Source organism: Trichosurus vulpecula, chromosome 2 (assembly GCF_011100635.1).
Source record: "Trichosurus vulpecula isolate mTriVul1 chromosome 2, mTriVul1.pri, whole genome shotgun sequence".
NCBI classification, from domain to species: Eukaryota; Metazoa; Chordata; class Mammalia; order Diprotodontia; family Phalangeridae; genus Trichosurus; species Trichosurus vulpecula.
In genome coordinates, this window is record NC_050574.1 from 375,230,084 (window position 1) to 375,250,192 (window position 20,109).

The 20,109-nt window shown below is 38.5% G+C and overlaps 1 protein-coding gene across 1 annotated transcript in view; it reads left to right on the forward strand.

The window, feature by feature from the left end:
• DOP1B (DOP1 leucine zipper like protein B) overlaps nucleotides 1-20,109 on the forward strand; it is a 135,048-nt gene that overhangs the window by 81,924 nt on the left and 33,015 nt on the right. Inside the window, exons 20-25 of the mRNA XM_036744782.1 lie at nucleotides 1,496-1,610; nucleotides 5,251-5,439; nucleotides 7,622-7,738; nucleotides 10,056-10,190; nucleotides 14,558-14,613; nucleotides 20,000-20,104. Of these exons, the coding sequence (XP_036600677.1) occupies nucleotides 1,496-1,610; nucleotides 5,251-5,439; nucleotides 7,622-7,738; nucleotides 10,056-10,190; nucleotides 14,558-14,613; nucleotides 20,000-20,104 (717 nt within the window). The remainder of the gene's footprint in view (nucleotides 1-1,495; nucleotides 1,611-5,250; nucleotides 5,440-7,621; nucleotides 7,739-10,055; nucleotides 10,191-14,557; nucleotides 14,614-19,999; nucleotides 20,105-20,109) is intronic.

Genomic DNA, 20,109 nt, shown 5'->3' on the forward strand with positions numbered 1-20,109 from the left:
TATTTACCAAATGCTAGGGCTGATGGCAAATCAATTACCATAATTATTTATCGGTAGGATAAGAATAAAAATTAAAATATCTCTAATAGAATCGTTGTGAAAAGGAAAATAATTTTAAATGACATAAAACACATTTTAAATAATAATTCCTATTTGTATAACCCTTCGAGGTTTGCAAAGCACTTGGATCACTGCAATCCTTTGAGGTGGGTATTACAGATATTATTTATCCTGATTTTATAAATGTGGAAACTTAGTGTCTGAGGGGCAAAAAATGACCTGCTTGTAATCTCACAGCTAGTAAATGTTTAGGGAAGACCAGACATTTCTGATGACATTTCTGGACTCTAAATCTCTCCATTCTGCCAATGCTGCCTATCAAAAATGTTTATGTATAGTTGAGTGACCTGAGCCCCATGACCTTTCAAGCAGACCAAGCAAAAACTTGCTGCCATAACTACTACCCCCACTCCTGTCAACCATTTACCAAAGGTTTGGTCCAAAGAAACTAACTGAATCAGTTTCCTTCTTAACCGAAGGTTTGTCCAAAGAACAAACAGAATGGGGTTCCCCCTTGACCAAAGGTTTGTTCAAGAACAAACAGAATGGGGTTCACCTTACCAAAGGTTTGAAGAAGAAACAAACAGAATCAGGCTATATATGTGCTGTAATGTGCAATTCCAACTCAGTATGCCTATGTCAACCCAAATTTATAGTCTCCCATGTGTGTTTAACCATAATGTGAGAAAAGAATTTCGTAATGGGATAGGTTGTAAATACAATAAGATAAGAGAATGTCAAGGTGTCAATTGAAATTATAGATCCAGGATGTCTGTGTTTCTTTCATCATTAATGTGACATAATATAAACATAAACATAAAAAAAAACATAAGAAAAGTCCCGTTATTTAAGACAGTGTCCTATTCAAGGCGCCTTGTTCTTGGTAGTCATAAACAGAAGAATGCTCTTGGTCAGCTTTATCTGGCCTTGTAATTGCTGACACAGGAAGGGGCATTTTGGGTTCACTCAGAGAGCAAAGCAAAGCGTGTCTATTATGCCAGAGCGCGCAAAGCATTATGGTAGATTAAGCTCAGAGTAGGTCATAAATGTCTCTCTCCTGATTGGCCAATCCAGGTTTTTCTCAGGTGATGGGGAGCTCAAAAATGGTTCACATTCCCAACCTCTTTTGGAGTCAGAGGAAGGGAGGTGAAGGTGGGAGGGTCAGGAGGGTCAGGGCAGAGAGAGATGAAATAGGAGAGTGAGGAATTAATAGTGTCCCACCATCTTCTAAGAATATCCAAGACCTTGAGGTACATGTCAAGTACCATTTAATATTCTTCATGATTTAATTCTGTCTACACGTTATTTTCAATATATACTTTAGAAAAATCAGTTCAAAACATAACATATAAATGAATCTTCGGTGATACTGAGAAATTTCATAATTCTTAAAACTATTTATTACCTTTTCTCCATGTATCCTGTCTCCTGTAAGTGTATCCTGTAAGAGGGAGAACATTTCTCCAGATTATCCACTCACTCTCTTGGAAGGTCTAACCACTATCAGCCATTTTTGCCTCCTGGAACAACAACCCAACCAAACAAAAATGGTAACCATTGTCTCTGACTTCAAAAGGCAGTTTGTGATACTTTGTCTTTTCTGCATTGGGTTATGTCTGTGTTTCAGAAAAATGGTAGTATTTACAGTTTTTTTTATTTACACCTATGATTTATGTTGTTGCTTTTATGCTGCAGTGCCTGATACGTAGTAGGCACTTAATAAATGATTAATTATTGATTGATTGTATGTCATGAAGTAGTTCATTTTCTTATCATTGGAGGTAACTAAGCAGAAGCTATTTGACTGCTACTGTAGGTACATAACTATTAATACACATAGCTAGTAATAATGTTTTATATATATATATTACTTTATTTGGGCCTCACAATAGTCCTATTAGGTAAGGTAATCCAAATATTATTATTATTGGTTTTGGGTTTTTTTTTTTTGAGGCAGTCAGGGTTAAGTGGCTTGCCCAGGGTCACACAGCTAGTAAGTATCTGAGGTTGGATTTGAACTCAGGTCTCCTGACTCCAGGGGCGGATGCTCTATTTACTATACTAACTAGCTGCTCCATTATTCTCATGTTACAAAAAAAGGGAACTGAGGGTGACTTTCCCCCATTGTCCCACAGCTAGTAAACCCTAGAAGCAGGAGTTGGTACCAGTCCCGGCATTCTCTCCACTATGGCATTTTGCCTCTGTGTCCTAAAGATGCGTGATTCCTTCATCACCTAAGGGGTTAAATAAAATGATGTTTAAAGAGTTTTTTAAACTCTAAGATTCTCTGTTTCTAAGCCCTTGTCTCACATTCAATTTCACAAATAATATGAAATTAAGAATAAAAAATCATGTGTAACTGTGACTCGTTTTAAAATATCTATTCCTTGATGAGAGGCAATGCGGTACAGTGGGAAGAGAACAGACTTTGGAGCCAGGAAGACCCTGAGCAAGTCACTTACCAAACTCTAGGCCCCAGATGTCAAACTCAAATAGAAATAGAGGCCGCTAATCCTTACATAAGGATCCTTGCAGGCCACAGATGGACTTAGTTTTAAAATGTAATGTCTGTGTTTAATTTTATTTTTATGTTGTTAAATATTTCCATTTCCATTTTAATCTGGTTTGGTTGCACTCAGCAGTATTGGCCAGCAGCATGTTTGACACCTTTATGTCCAGGAAACTTCCTAAGACTATAAATTCATAGTCAATAGTCAACAAACATTTATTAAATGTGTACTATGTGCCAGGCACTGTGCTAAGTGCTAGGAATACAAAAAAAAAAGCCCTCAAGAAATTTACAATTTAATGGGAGAACATAATACATAAAAGGAAGCTGGGGGTGGGACACCAGGGAAGGGAGGCACCAGGAGGTACCCCCATTTAGGGGCATGAACCAGGTAGTTGAAACCAAGTAGAGTTTCAGTTCAGTTGTGTCCGACTCTTAGTGAATCCAGTTAGAGTTTTCTTGGCACAGATGGTTTGCCATTTCCTTCTCCGTCTCGTTTTAAGGATGAGGAGACTGAGGCAAACAGGGTTAAGTGACTGGCCCAGGGTAATGGTAACTAAAGCTGGAAAAGACCGAGCCTCTGTAAAGGGAACCTTTGGGAATAGTTCACTGCTCCTCTCTCCAGCCCTCAGAGGAGAGGGACAACTGAGGGTGCTGAGAAGGCGTTGAGTATCAAAGTCGAATCAGTTTCCGAGATGATCAGATGCCCGACGATGAGTTTATCCTGGGGGAGGCATGATGCTGTGGAGTCAAAACCAAGCAGAGCAGCTGATGGCAAATATTACAGAAAAAAAATTGCATGAGAAATTCCTAACCTACATTGATAAAAGAAGCTTCCTCTTCTGGAAATTCCACGTACCAATAAAATCAAAGAAATAGTTCCTATCTTTACGTTCATCTGCTCTAATACCTACTCCCAGTAAGAATCATAGGTGTAGAGCTGGAAAGGGTCTTAAATATCCACTTTATTTTATTGATAAGGAAATTGAAGCTCAGAGAGATTAAGTGACTGGCCCAGGGTCATCCAAGTAGAAAGCAGCAGGTCAAGTCTTTGAACTCCAGCACTGTGACTCCAAATCCACTGCCTTCTTCATTTCATCATGTAGTCTCCCAATTGAGAAAAAGAAAATCCTCTCTCTCAGGGAATGGAGCGGAAAAGATAGGATCGCACATGGTTCTATACCAAAATAAAAATATTCCTGCCCATACCATTTAAATGACTTTTTAAAAGTTAGTAAATTAGTTTCCAATAGTTATGGTATTGCTATCAGTTATTTTCAGAGAAAAGAGAATTCTTTTCCACTGTAACAGATATTCTAATCTTAGCCAGTCATTTTGTGAATATTACAAATTCATGTTTAATTCAGCAAATATTCATGTAAGACAGAAGATACCTCTAATGAGGAGATGAGGAGAACAGATGTCAACAGGGTCTGTGACCCTGGTTGCTCCATTGTCCTATGGGAAGCACACAGGTGGTGGCTCATATGTGTAGTGGGATGAGCACAAATCCAGAGCTAGTGAGTGCTAAAGCTTATATAGAGCCATTAGACAGAGCTGACATGGCACCAATGCTGTTTAAATGGGGTTCAGTGACCCCTCAAGGACCAGGGTACAGGACAGGGTCAGTCTGGCATGAATTCATGGACTCAAGCATTCTTTAAGTCAAGTTGGCAAAGATTTATTTTTATACTTTTCAGTGGAGCAAAAGTTCTTAAGGAACCTGTGACCTTACACAGGTACAATTAAAGTTTATATAGGATAACTATAGCAAAATATTTGCCAAATATGCTAACTGGGTGATGTGGGGTGATATTAGGAAGTGGTTAAGGAGTGGTGAGTTCTTAAAGGAACATTGGGGGCGGGGGTTGCCTCAGAGGGAGGGGTGGTTTTTAGGTCTGCTATGTCAGTAAGTTAACTAGCAATCAGGGCCGACTGAGGATTGCCCAGTGTGCTACTAATCAATGTCTTATTTGACAAGATAGTTATAGGGAGTATACATATGTCTAAAGTCTAGGATGTACATAATGAGGAATCCAGGATGCATGTAATGAGGTAGGGAATTGGCATAGATAATCTAGTGGGAACTGAATATCTTTATGAGCCAGTACAAAGCCAGTTCAAACTAATAATTCAGACAGGTACAATTTGTTACTGTGCCAGGGAGAGAAATGAGTGTTTTGCTGGGGCCCTCTCGTGAATTACTGCTAGGCATAGTGTCCTTGGGCTGGGTAGAAACTGCCAGGGATAGTGTTTTGAGGCTAGGGAGAAATGTGATCTTGGAATTGGGGTCCAAGAACAGGCACCCAAGCACCCCATCAGTACTAACAGGTACTGAAGAGATGAGGCAATGGGAGAGGGAGCTAGGAATCTTAATTTTAACTGTGCCACAGCTAGCAAAAAGATGGAGGGAGGGTGGGGTAGGGTGTGCAACAACATCATTTCTTCTCACTGGTTTACCTTAGCATAGATGATCATGAGCTGTCTTGGGAGCTGGGTCCAAAGCAAGCAAACTGGTTATTAAGTGTCTTCAATGCACAAGGGCCTGTGGGTAAGAGGAAAAAAAGGAAACTTTGCCTGTCCTTCATGAAGAACTTATATCTACTGGGAAGGGGTTCTGGGTGAGGGTGTAGTAGCAGTACTTTATAATATATATATGTACATGATTTTTGCTTCTTTAGTCAACTTCTATAAGTGACCCTATCAACTTGAGAAATGCCAAGAATGCCATTTTGGAAGAACTACCTCGAATTGTTAACACCATGTCACTTCTGTGGAGTGTAATTAGAAAAGAAGAAACCCAAAAAAGACAAGCTGATTTCTTTGGATCTTCAAAAGGATCATCTTTAGTTTACTTTAAAGCTACCAAAGTAAGAAACACTTCCAAATGTTGGTCTTCTTTCTTCCCTCTCTTGATTTATTGCTTTTCTCCTTTAAAAAAAAATTTTTAGAGCCCTGAATTAGAATTGAGCCAGTGACCAAGACTCCCCTCCCCTTGAAGTTTGTGTGGTAAATCTTCCATTAGAACAGTAGAAGGAGCAATTCGATACAATAGCCAATGATAGGCCACACTATTTGTCTTTTGGCTCCACTCTACTCCTCCCACCCCACCCCTATTCCTATCTTTAAAACTCCAGGCTGAAATCATGGCTACACAGGAACCAGTTTCTGACCTCATGAATCCTTTGAGAAGTCATGTGGAGTTGGGAAAGTGGGAACAGTAGAGAGAAAAAGTCACCCCCAAAAAAGAGGCCCGATCTGTGAAAGTGTTGCTATTAGGCACAAGGAACATTGGGAGAGTTGCTAAAACCCAACCCTAGCCTATAGACTACATACAACATGGAATCCTGTATCCCTTTTTCGCTCTGGAGCTTCTGTGTGGAAAGTCTAAATCCTTTCCTTCTGGCTGCAGACAGGACTGCATAGCTTTCTTTTAAACATTTACTTTGTCTTTATAAACACTGTTAAACACAGACCTTTGCCAGTCTAGATGTTGACGTCGTTCATTTGTTTGTCAGTCATGTCCGACTCTTCATGACCCCATTTGGGGTTTTCTTGGGGCAAAGACATTTCCTTCTCCAGTACATTTTACAGATGAAGAAACTAAGGCAAACAGGGTTAAGTGATTTGCCCAGGGTCACACAACTAGTAAATATCTGAGGCTAGATTTGATCTCAGGAAGAGAGTCTTCCAGACTCCAGACAATCTATCTACCCAGCCACCTAGCTGTCTGGGTGTACTTAATTACAAATGGACTTGGAAGGAGGCGGTTGAGGAGCAATCATCCCCAGAGAAAGAACAATAGTGTAGAGACAAACAGGAGTGGTTAGACAATCCTGCTCACCACCCCACCCTACTCCACCACTGTTGATTATTCATTGCCTAGCTGGATTTCCTGGTATAAATCCTCCTTTGCTTCTGGGAATTTGTATTAATCTAATTCTCTCTAACTTTTTTTTTGCTTTGAGTCATTATTGCTCTGGAAAAACATTATCAGTTTCTTTCTTTCTCTCCCTCCCCTTCTATACCTCTACAGACGGTATACACATCTGACCTGTCAACTCTGACTTGTGCCTGAACTGACTTTTAAATGTGCCCTCCTCCCAATCACAGGAACACGTCTCCTAATTGTTTTTTTTTGTCTCATTATTCTCCTTCTAAGGGACTTATTCACTTCATTCTGGAATCACCTGGCTCAGTGTATTCCCATAGTCTTTTCTTTGATTAGGTCTTGAGCTTTCAAGGACTAATTCCCTTAAGCAAGAAACCCTAAAGAGAAAATATTTTGTCTAAAGGATATTTAGTTAGCAGTCTCCATTAATTTTATGTTGTTGTAGCATTCATTCTGAGTTTTTCAGTATAAGATGTTGAATTACTTTTAAATGAGTCTGTTTAAACAAATGTTAGTATTTCTTTTATTGTACTCATATCATGGCTATGTCAATATACTATAGTCCAGGGCACTCTAAACCTTCCTAGTGCGTAGGCCAAACTATCATCATTCCATATTACAGGAAGTCAGAGAAGCATCTGCAGTTGCCATGATACTGCATATTATTAAATTTGAGATGAATGTGACTGAAGTCAAGTTATCACAAAGAATATCACAATTCAGTTGTGTAATGTCCAGTTCTTTAGAAAATCTTCAAAAAAACTGGAATCAAGGTATTTGTGTTCACATAGATCTCTCTCAAATGGGCTTAGTCATCATTTGTTCTGAGTTTTCCTAGCTGTATCTTATAAATTGAGAGTAGATCTGTTGGGGTGAAAGAGGAAAGGAAAAAGGAAGTGATCTTTTCTCTTTCATAGCTGCCCCTCTGCTGGGCTCCCACATTAGTAAACAAAAGTTCCCAGGACCGTTGGACTGATAGTCCGTTTTCAATTTCCAGCATTATCTTCAAGGCTGTGATTTGAGAAGTAGAGAGGAGACTGAGTTGGGTTTCTCAGCAATCTCTTAGAGTTGAGACCCTACAATGGCAGAGAATTTTTAAAGATCTTCACAAGATAATATTTATCATGATTTACCATATAATAACGTTTTTTATTTTCTAGACCATAAGACAAAAAATTTTAGATTTCTTGAACCCTCTGGGGATTCAGCTTGGGGTCCAATTAACAGCAGCAGTTGCAGCAGTGTGGAGCAGAAAGAAAGTCAAGCATCATAGTAAGGTAAAGCTAAATAATTCGTGGAAGAAGTAATGTCAAAACCTGTCTGAAAGAAGTACTGTACAATGGAACTTGAGATACTGGCCTTTTTCTTACTGATCATGATAATTAACTGTATTATTACTCCATGTGAAAACATTTTCTATAAAAAAAAATCTTAGCCACCCTGGCATAGTTCGTGGAGATCTGACTTCAGAGCCAGTAAGACCTAGGCTCAAGTCAATCAGTCAACATTTATTAAACACCTACTATATGCTGGGCATTTTGCTAAGCACTGGAGATACAAAAAGAAGCAAAAGACAATCCTGGACCTCAAGGAGCTCACAATCTAATGGGTGAAGACCACAAGCAAACCAATACGTACCAACAAGCTATATACAAGATACAGAGGAAATAATTAGAAGAGGGAAGGCACTAGAATTAAAAAGTGTTGGGGAAGGCTTCCCACTGAAGTTAGGGACTTAAAGGAAGCAGGCGAGGGAGAAGAAGGCAGAGATGAGGAGGGAGAACAGTCCAGGCATAGGGGACAACCAGAGAAAATGCCCAAAACCAAGAGATACAGTGTCTTTTTTGTGAAACAACAAGGAGAGTAATGGTAGATCAGAGAGTACATCAGGAAATAAAATGCAAGAAAACTGGAAAGGTGCCACAAGGGGCAGAAGAGAGATAGTTGGCAGGGATGAAATGATCATGTGAGAATTTTTCAGTATGAGGGAGACTTGGGCGTGTTTGTAGGCAGTAAGGAAGGAGTGAGTAAGCAGGGAGAGATTGAAAGTGATAGAGTGGGGATAATAGAGGAGGCAGTCTGTTGGAAAAGATGGGAAGGAATGGGATTGCTGGTACAGGTAGAGACTGCAGTGGGATGGGAGGTGGGGGGGGGGCAAGAGTCAGACTCGATGAGGAAAAGGCCACCTCATCACGTGGGAGAGGGGTGAAGAAGTGCCTCTAATGTCTATTGTTTTTCATATCCTGGGAAAATCACTTAAATTCTCAGTGTTCTAGAGGCAACTATCTAAAACTAATTTTTTTTTATTTTAAATTTCTTTAATTCAGTTTTATTTTCAAGTATAGATTCCCTCCTTCCCACCTCCCTGTCTGAACTCTTGAAAAAAACAAAGAAAAAAGGAACCGATTAAAAAGATATGTAATCAAGCAAAATAAATCCCTACATTAGCTCCCAAAACATGGCTCAGTCTGTACCCTGAGTCCATTAGTGCTCTGTCTGGAGTTGGCTAGCGTGTTTTTCTTAAGTTTCATCTTGAGTCCTCCAGAATTGTGGTTGTCGTTGTGTTGATCTAAGACTATTAATACTTACAGATAAGGTGTGATTGTTCATTGATAGAGGGAGCTCCCTCATCTGGGAGTTGGTTACATCAATGATATCTCAGGTCTAGTCCCTAGTCCAATTTTTTTAGTAATAAAATTCTGAGAGACCATTCTCTGGGAAGAGGGACTGGAAGTTGGGGAATGAGGATTGGGAAGATACACTGACAGAACCTGGGAGGTATAGATCTATCAATAAGCAATTTCAACCAATCATTTCAGCCTTCAGATGAGCTGATAATTAAAGGTGCTGTTCAACCTGGAAAGAACCATGGGTGGCAGTCTAACAGGAGCTTAGTCAGGGCTTTTATCATAGGAAGAGAAGACGATCTGCTATTGTCCCTTTGGAGGGAGGTGTAATGATGCAGAGAAATTGCATGATAATGGTTTTAACCACCAAGAAACAACATATCTCTAAAGGAGGAAGTCTATGAATTTATTTTGTTTTTAAATATTTTGATAACTGCATTTCAGTATAATTGATTTCCCTCTTAGTACTATACATTTTATTTTTTTGTATTTCAACAAATCATTCTGAGATGGGGTCTGTAGGTTTCACCAGATTGCCAAGAGGTCCATGACACAAAAAAGATTAAGAACCCCTGCTCAAAAGAAACTAAGCTTAAAACAATTGGTGAAGGAACTGAGATTCCCTATAAGAAGAAACTAGCCATAAATTTAACGACATACATTTGCCTTAAACCAACCAGAATACAGAAAAATTAGTCATCACTAGAGGGTTTTGAAGTTGTATATGGTGAGTTCCATTCAGTCCACCAGAAAGGGCAAGTGGTCATTGTATCATAGTCTGAGATGCAGAGGACCAATTACTGAGGAGATAAAGAAAACTACCTTTCTCATCTAGGAAGCTATAATTGGATTTTATTAGCATGTTATTTATTTAGTTTTATATCAATAAGAAGTTTTTCTTTCCTTCCCTTTCACTTTTTTCTTCTTTTTTTGGATATGTTCTGATGCCCCTTGGGTTTTGTTACAGATTGTCCCTGCTGCAAGTACCTCTCAGCTAACTCTTGTAGATTTGATTTCTTCACTTAATTCGTTGAAAACTGACACAATATTGTACCTAGTGAAAGAAGTTGTCAAGAAACCAGCACAAATCAAAGGAGAAGAGGTAATGCACATGATACTGATACGTTTAGGAGTCTGTCATCTCTGGAAACTTGTCTTTAAATTTTCCCTGGCATAGAGTTCCATTTTGTTTACAGTGAAACTTAGACAAGTTAATTATCCTGCATTTTAAAAAATGTCCAAACTAGAAATGTCTTTTGTTTGAATTTCATGTCTTCTTGGAATCATGTGTGAAAGGTATTTAATGTCATTAAGTGTTTCCATTATTCAGTTGAGGTGCTGAAAAATGTTACAGTGTTGTGAAAATATTTCATTAAGGATCATTTTAGCTTTTCTGTATTCCTACTTGTTAATTTTTCCCCTGTAAGTAATCTATTTTGTTTGTGGATTTTGTGGTTTTCAATCAAAGTACTGTAATAAACACTCAGAATTTTCATTACATTCTATTTGGTTGTTAAACCAAATCTTAAATCTGTTGCTTGACACTTTCTCCTAAAGGTTCTAATTAAGCTAAAATTCGCATAAATTATGAAGGTATTGTGAGAACACATTATAGAACATCTGAGTGTGTATGAGCTATCTTTCATATTAAAAACTAATTTTTACAGAAACATGAATCTTTTTCAATTTTGGAACAATCTTTTTCTCTCAATTCTTAAAAGCATCCATTGTTCACTGAAACCTGATTTACTCCTGAAAGCACCACTTCATTCTTTGCCGAACCATAGAACTGGCAGCTCTTTTCTTCCAGTCCTCAGGACAATTCAGACAACAGGAATCTGCATGTTCCTTGTTCCACACTGCCCCTTCTATTCTCCCACTGCTATTGCTCAACCACCTGGCTTCCTTTAAACTTCACTCCATCCATTTGTTTTTATGCTTTCTGGATTCTTGCTGCTATTTACTGACCTCCAGATTCAATGAGTACAATATCTGCCTCATTACCCTAACTCCTGCCCTTGTTCTTAGTTAATATTAACATTGATGCCTCTGAATACACTGGCTATCGACTTCAGCTCATTTAACCACCATTTTCATATTACCTTAGACATCTTGAATTCACAATAACCCAAAACTGTTTCACCTCTCACTGATCAGTCTTCTTATCCTTTCTTATTCCTAAATTTGCTTATGAAATTCATCCTTATCACAACTTTTGGTCCCTCATTAATCTACTATTCTCCTAATTTACCACACTTGTTCTAGTCTTAGCTTCACAGTCTTGACTATAATTGAATCTATAGTTAAATAATTCAGCAAAATACTGTCTTCTCCCCTTAGATACCATGCACCCTTGGCCTTCCAGTGTTTACACTCTGCTTATCCTCAATCCCAACTTGTCCTTCCATACTGTCTTCTTCATTTTGTCTTCCAAGCCACCAAATATTCCAAGAGTAATTCATGAGAAACCATGCTGACTAGATCCCCAGTACAAGCTCATGTCACCTAACTTCAAACGGCTTTCATTCCTACATAGAAATCTTTTTATTGACCTCTGATTCTCTTCCTCATTCTCCACAGTAGCTATTCCAAACCTCCTCTTCCCAAGTTCTCTGCTGTGTTCCTACCTTCTGCTTTCAGCAAATGACCTTTCTTTCTTTTTATTGAGAATTGCCCCACTGGCTAGATTGAGTATTCGAATGTCACAAGCACAGCAGGATGTCACAAGAATAATACAATCTCTGTGTGACAAACATTGAGCATATTGCAAAACTATAGTGACCTACCTGCCAAAATAATCGTACTTAGACAAAGAGCTCACTGTGTTTTTCAGTGTTTCTCTCTAGCTGCTAAGATAAAACACAAAATCTTCAGCCTGACATTCCAGTCTCTTCACAATCTAGCATGCCTTTCCATCAGTATTTCATATATTCTAGTTGCAGATCTGGGCATGGACTGTTAGCTGTTGCCTGAAATCAACAACCTAATTCTCATCTTACTGTATTCACTCTAGCTTTCTTTCATGCCTGGAAAGCGTTCCCTCCTAAATTCTTTGAGTCTTTCTTTTCCTTCAGTCCTCAACTCAGATACTACCTCCTCTATGAAGACTTACCTAATTTCTCCGTCCTTCCACCCAGCCCAGTTATTAAGCTTCTCTCCCACTCCAAATCACCTTACATTTATTTGTGTAATGTACTGTTGTTCTTGTTCAGTCATTCGGTCCTGTCCAATTCTTTGTGACCCCATGGACCATAGCCCTCCAAGCCACTCTGCCTCCACTATCTCTCAAAGTCTGTTCAAGTTCATGTTCATCCTTTCCATGACCCTATCTATCTCATCCTCTGCTGTCCCCTTTTTCTTTTGCCGTCAGTCTTTCCCAGTGTCAAGCTTTTTTTCAATGAGTCCCATCTTCTTGTTATGTGAGTATTTAAGCTTCAGCTTCGGTATTTGACCTTGCAGTGAATAGTGTGCACTAATTTCTTTAAGTACTGGCTGATTGATCTCCTCACTGTCTTAGGGACTCTCAAAAGTCTTCTCCAGCATGACAATTTGAAAGCATTGATTCTGTGGCACTCAGCTTTCCTTACAGTCCAACTCTCATAGCCATACATTGCAGCTGGAAAAACCATAGCTTTGACTCTATGGACATTTGTTGGCAAAGTGATGTCTCTGCTTTTTAGTATGCTGTCCAGATTTGCCATAGCTTTCCTTCCTTGGCTTCAGTCACTACATGCAGCAATCTTTGAGCCCAAGAATATAAAATCTGACACTGCTTCCATTTCTTCTTCCCTTTTTTTGCCAGGGAGTGATGGGACCAGTTGCCAAGATGTTAGTTTTTTGAATGTTAAACTTCAAGCCAGTTTTTGCACTCTCCTCTTTCACCCTCATCAAAAAGCTTCTTAATTCTTCTTCACTTTCTGCCATCAGAGTAGTATCATCTGAATATCTGAGATTGTTGATATTTCTCCCAGAAATCTTAATTCCAGCTTTTGATTCATTCAGCCTGGCATTTCACGTGATGTACTCTGCATATGAGTTAAATAAATAGGATGACAATATACGGCTTTGTTATACTCTTTTTTCAATCTTAAACCAATCAGTTGTTCCATGTTCAGTTCTAACTATTGCTTCTTGGCCTGCACATGGGTTCCTCAGAAGACAAATAAGATGATCTGGTACTTCCATCTCTTTGAGGACTTGCCACATTTTGTTGTGATCTACACAGTCAAAGGATTTAGTGAAGTCGGTGAAGCAGAAGCAGATGCGTTCTGGAACTCTCTTGCTTCCTCCATAATCCAGTGACTGTTGGCAATTTGGTCTCTAGTTCTTCTGCCTCTTTAAAAACCAGCCTGCTCTTCTGGTAATATTCAGTTCACATATTGCTGAAGCCTTGAAGTTTCACCTTGCTGGTAATAATAAGTGTAATTGTTCAGTAATTTGAATATTCCTTGGCATGCCCTTCCTTAGGATTTGGACGTAAACTAATCCAGTGGCCACTGTTGAGTTTTCCAAATTTTCTGGCGTGTTCAGTGCAGCACTTTAACAACATCATCTTTTAGGATTTTAAATAGCTCAGCTGGAGTTCCTTCACCTCTGCTTGCCTTGTTGCTAGCAATACTTCTTAAGGCCCACTTGACTTCATTCTTCAGGGTGTCTGGCTCTAGATCAGTAACCATACCATTGTGGTTATAGGTAATGTTAAGTATCTTTCCCATATAGATCTTTTATCTATTATTACTGCCTCTTCTTAATCTCTTCTGCTTCTGTTACGTCCCTTCCATTTTTGTCTTTTACCATGCTCATTTTTACATGAAATGTCCCCTTGATATTTCTAATTTTCTTGATCTCCTTTTTACATTATAAGAAGGAATATTTTGTTTGTCTTTGTCTGCCTGCCATAATAATGCTTTGCACACTATTGGTTCTAAGCCACTGCCCTGTTAGTTTGATGCTGGAATGAAACCAGGCACTCACAACATTTAACAAAAGAGGAGGTTTACTTCAATCTAATACAGTAAGAATATTCAACAGGGATATAAGGGCACTTAGCTTCTCTGAGTGAGGTTCCCCTTCATCTCTCTATCTAAAAACATGTCTTGTTAGTCAGTCATCAGGGTGCAGTGACATATGTGTTCTGGAGCACCCAACAAGTCTGAAAAGACCTGACTATACAAGGTTGGCACCTTTTATGCCCCCAGACTAGGAAGCTGCATCCAGGAAGCTGAGGCCAATCAGGTTGTGTGGGCGAAGGAAGCAGTGTTGGGGTCAGGGAAGCTGCATCAAGAAACCAATGTCTTACCGTAAATATTGTATAGATGCTTAATATATGGTTATTGAACAGTTATGAAATGATAAGTGAAGTGTGATTTTTCTTATTTAACAAGATATATGGCTGTCACATTCCTTGCATTTAAAAATTGTTTCTCTATTTTCTTCTGAATAACAGTAATTTCTTGTGTTTATTTTCAGAAATCATCTCTAGTGGATATCCCTGTGTTGCATTTCAGCTACACTTACCTTCAAAGGTAATTGAGTTTTTAGTTTCTGTAATTTTCTTGATCAAGTGATCCCTAATCACAGATTCTGTTACACTAACATCTAGTAGTGAATATGACTTTATTTCCTAATTTAGAGTCTTGGCTTGGAATTTATCCAAATGAAATCTCCATTACTTCTCCAAACATAGGCAAGTCAGATGATTTCACTTTCCCTCACTAGAGACTTAAGCTTTGTGTCGTATATGCTAACACACAAGCAATATTTATTATGAGGCCTGGCCTAATATGGTGTTCTTTTAAAAGGAACTTAGGATTCAGTGACTGAAGGGTATTTTGTAGTAAATTTATTCCAACTCTATTATTTTATGGAAGAGAAAACTGAGGACTAAATAAGTTAAATAAAAGACCTTAAATGGACAATAACAAAATATGTCTATAAAAATGCTTATTAGAAATGCCACTTATAAGAATAGGGGAAAAAGAGCAGTTGTTATTATAAAGTTTTATTTACATAATAAGCCTTCCCAAGATCATATAAGTAAAAGCACTTTGTAAACCAGAAAGTACAACATAAAATATCAGCTATTATCTTATGTGAGCTTCAACTTTGGTTTGTTAGTTATAGAAAGACTATTTTAAAAGGTATGTTCAGCTCAGAGAAAGTGCTTAATCCAGGATCTACAGATTTTCCTCCATCTATTAAAAAAATAATCTGTTTTCAAAAAGACCTTGCTTAGGCAAAGTGGTGATAGCAGTGTAATGAATAATTAATTACCTTATACTGAGATTTATCTTTGATCTCAGTGATTCAGAAGATATTTTCAGTGACACAGATTGTAACCTATCCATGCCTTCCAATCCTGTGTGACTTTTGTCCATGTTCTGTCATAGGTTCATCTCAGGGAGGCTGTCTAATGTGTTAGGATCCTTCTTTGCTTTCTCTTGGCATTCTCAGAGTATCAATGGAGCAATCTGGCAGTCTACCTGCTGTGACTCACCCTCTCTGCATGACCAGTCTGTCTTTTCTTCCCATCATACAGTTCTTTGTTGATATCTTTTAATCCTGTTGTTCTTCAGAGTTTATTGATTATCTGGTGCATCTTGCTCACTGCCCCCTCCTCACAGACACTTCCTTCCCACCCCCCACCTCTTCATTGTCCTCTATATAATATTCATTTTTAATGTTCTTACATTATTTATTTTTCCCTTTTGCATTACTCTTCTTAGAATGTTCAGTAGCTCATTACTTCTTGTAGAATAAAGGCAGGCAGCAAGCCTTTATTAATGGCTTACTCTGGGTCAGGCACTTTGTTAAACCCTGGGAATACAAACACAAAAGAAAACGGTTCTTTCCCTGAAGGAGCTTACTTTCTAACGGCAGAAGATAACACAAAATGGAGCTGAAAAATGAGAGGCAGGAGGCATGTGCCAGAGGCATGATGATGAAGTCTAGAGGGTGAGAAGGCCCTAGGAGTTGAAGGAAGTTCCAGGGTGGAAAGGCAGCTTGAGGCCTGGAGGTAGAGTCTAGAGAGTCAGAAGCACATCTAGGTGGAGAATAAAGCATGGCCAAATGAAATGGCCAAGTCCCAAATGGGCCAGTCCCCAGAACAGAGGGTCCTAGAAGAAATTCGCCAATGGAAGAAGGTGGCCAGCAGGGGGAAGGGATGTTCCAGGGTGAGAAGGTGCTGAGCCAAGTTCACAGGTGAAACACTGACTGAGGCATGATGTTGAATTCCAGAAAGTCAATAGCAAAGCTGGGAGAAGAAATAAAGAATTAAGTGTGATCTTCTGATTCTGTCATTCAAGGCTCTCCCTCGTCTGAAGTCAGCCTATCTTTCCAGCCTAATCTCCTAATAATAGTGATGATAAGAGATAACATTTATATAGTCCAATGTACTTTTCATACAATTTCATTTTATTCTTTTAATAATCCTGTAAGATATCATCATTACTTATACAGGTGAGACTGTAAAGTATAAAACAAAAATTCAGACTAGTTAAATGACTTATCCCCATGGTCCCACAGCTATTAAATCCTGGAAGCAGTATTCTAACTCAGTTCTGTTCTCACTTAAAGTCCAACATGCTTTTCAGCTTGTATCATAGCTATTTGCTTGTGTGTTTTGCCCCCTTGTTAGATTGTTTATATCCCTAGGACCTAACACAGTGCCTTTCACATAGTAGGCACTTAAATATTTGCTGAATTAAATGAAACATATGCTGATAATACAGCAAAATTCTCTGGACTGGTTGCCTTCAGTGTCTAACTTACTCCTGATTCCTTATAGTTGGACTTCCTACCTCAAGTCTCTCCCCATTCCAGTCATTCTCCACTCAGCTGTCAAACAGATTTTACTTACATGCAAATCTAACCATGTCACCCTTCCCTCTCCTGATCAATAAACTCCAATGACTTCCAGTTATTACCTCTAGAATCAAATATAAAATCCTGTTTGGCTTTTTGTTTTGTTTTTATCACAAGAATTTTTATTAATAGGCCATTAGAAAAATAATCATGGTAGAGACCTTTCATTCATTATCCTAATAAGCCTTTTCATCTGGTCTTTCAATTACTAGTATCTGTACCTTCCATGAGATATGTAGTCTTTTTCTTCATTCTATCCCATGAAGAAGATAATTTGAAGGACCACAGGAAATTGTTGGCAGCTCTGAAATGCTTTCCAGCAGTATACCTCTCATGGATCAAGTCTTAGAGATAGATGATTCCATCTCTACTGAGAGATTTTGCAATAAGAGCGTTATCAGTCAAGGCAATTCTCTGTTTCTTTTTTTTTTTGTGGTCATTAATAGTTTTATTAATATTGCTAGTATTTTATTAATAGAAGACGTCAGTGGCACTCTTGAATGCCAAAGACTCCTCATGATGGTTGACTCACAGTTAATATGCCCTTGGAAGAGTGGCTCTTCCTGAGGGTAGTAATCAACTCTGATTGGTTCACAATTAATGAGAGAATGAATATTACAGTGAGAAGCAGACTTATTCTTTTTTTTTTTAATAAATTTCTTTATTTATTTTTAGTTTACCACACACGGTTCTACATAGTTTTGAGTTCCAGTTTTTTCTCCCCTCCCTCCCCCCTCCCTCCCCAAGACGGCATGAAGTATCATATAACTGTCATGTATAACTTCGCATTGAATTAATTTATGCACTAGTCAAGTCGTGGAGAAGAATTTTGACCAATGGAATGAATCATGAGAAAGAAGAAACAGAACCAAAAAAAAAAACAAAAAAAACCCAAAAACAAAAACAAAAGAGAAGCAGAAAAGGCGAGCATGTAGTGTGCCTCAGTCTGTATTCAAACTTCGCAGTTCTTTGTCTCGATGAAGATAGCATTCTCCATCGTGAGTCCCCTGGAGTTGTCCTTGTCCCTTAGGTTGCTGAGAAAAGCGCAGTATGTCAGGGTTGGTCCTCACGGCAATTCTCTGTTTCTTGATCGTGCCATAACCACATTTGTAAAGTACAGTGATTCAGATTTCAAGGTTGGGTAATCTCATGCAGTGTGTGGTACCATAATTCTCAGTATGTTAATTGAAGCCTTGTTGAGCTTAACAAAAGTACCATTAAAGATTTGGTGAAGATAGAGAAGACTTAATACTTCATAGACCTTTGGGCTAACATTATTGATACTTCTAATTCTGATCACAAAAAATAATTTGGGTTCAGCAGGTACGTAGTAGTTGCCAGTTTTTTGTGTCATTCTAGACAGTCAAATTTCACTTCCATATGTCTGCCAGTATTCCTTATGGTAGGCTTTAGGTAATATTCCTCTATCTTACAAAGGTTTTTTTTTTTCCATAGCCACTTTCTTTAGACATTTGGCCTGAAGTACCACAAAAGCATTTTACTTTTTCAGAAAGGATTCTGGAACAGATGATAGCTTCTTTTTTTCCTCCTGTCGTGATTACATCTGCATAAACAAGGACTTCGCTTTTTTAAGTCCTTCATAACCTCTCCAGTCTTCTATAGTCTTTTATCACTATATTTTGGATTGGAACAGCATAGCTTTTCATGATAACTAGGAATGGAAATCTTAGAACTAGAATTTCAGATTCAGGAGACCTTGTCATTCATCAAATCCAAACCCTTCATTTTACAAAAGAAGAAACTTAGAGAAGCCCAGAGATGTGAACTGATTTGTGCTAGGTAACACAGTAGTAAGAGGCTAAGCTGGGTTCTTGTGTTTTTTTCTATACTGTGTTATAGTGGAGCATATATTGTATTTGAGGGTAAAGGACAAGAAAATAAATCAGATAGCCTTTTCACCTCCCCCACCTTTCTTTTTCATTTTGTTGCATGGTTATTAACCATATTCTCTCTAATGTTAAGCCAGTAAGTGAGGAACATGCTTGTTTACTGAATATTGTTTACCCAGATTCTAGCAAAGACTTTGATAAACGATGTCATGGATCAAGTATCTCATATTGTGTAGAAAATGGAACATTATGGGCTAGACTTTAATACAATCAGATGGATCAGAACTTGTTATATGGCTCAACTCAAAGAGTTATCATGATTGTCAATGTCAACTTGGCAAGAGACCTCCAGTGGAATGCCCTGGGCATCTGTATTCGGTCCTGTGCTGTTTACCAGTTTTATCAGTGTCTTTGATAAAGGCATAGATTGCATACTCATCAGATTTGCAGGTGATACAAAGATGGGAGGGATTGCTAACACACTGTATGATATTGTCAGAATCCAAGATGAAGATCTGTAGGGATAAATATAAATTCTTACATTTGGGTAGAAAAAATTAACTACACAAGATGGAGAAGGCACGGTTAGGCAACAGGTCCTTTGAAAAAGATCTGAGTATTTTAGTGGACTATATGCACAAAATGACCCAGCAGTATGATGTAGCAGCCAAAAAGCTAGTGCTGTCTTTGGCTACATTAAGAGAAACATGGCTTTCAGAACTAGGGAAATGATAATCCCGCTATTCTCAAAGTTCTGAGCACTTAGACTTAACGACTTTGATAAGCTAAAGAGTATCCAGAGAGAGGAGAGTAACTCAAGACGACCCTTGAGTTCATGTCATGTGACTATTGGTTGAAGGAATTGGAAGTGGTTATCCTGGGGAAGAAAAAAACTCAGGAGGAACAACTATCTTCAAGTATTTAAAGGGCTGTTACGTGAAAGAAGGATTAGAGTTGTACTACTTGGCCTTGATGGGCAGTGCCAGGAGCAGTGGATAGAAGTTGCAAAGAATCCAATTTAGTCTTGACGATGACTTTTTCCTCCCTGTAATTCTTTGAACTGAGGCTGGCAGACCATTTGTCAGTTATATAATAATGGGGATTCTTTTGGTATGTTGGTTGGACTAAATGGTCCCCGAAGTCCCTTCAACCTCCCATATTCTGTGAATTCTGTTACATCTTGATTTTTTTTAAACAGGCTCCCTGTCTCAGTTCTACAGGAAAATTTTGCTTCCTTGTTAGGAGTATTAAAGGAATCTGTACAATTGAACCTGGCACCACCTGGATACTTTCTGCTCCTCAGGTATC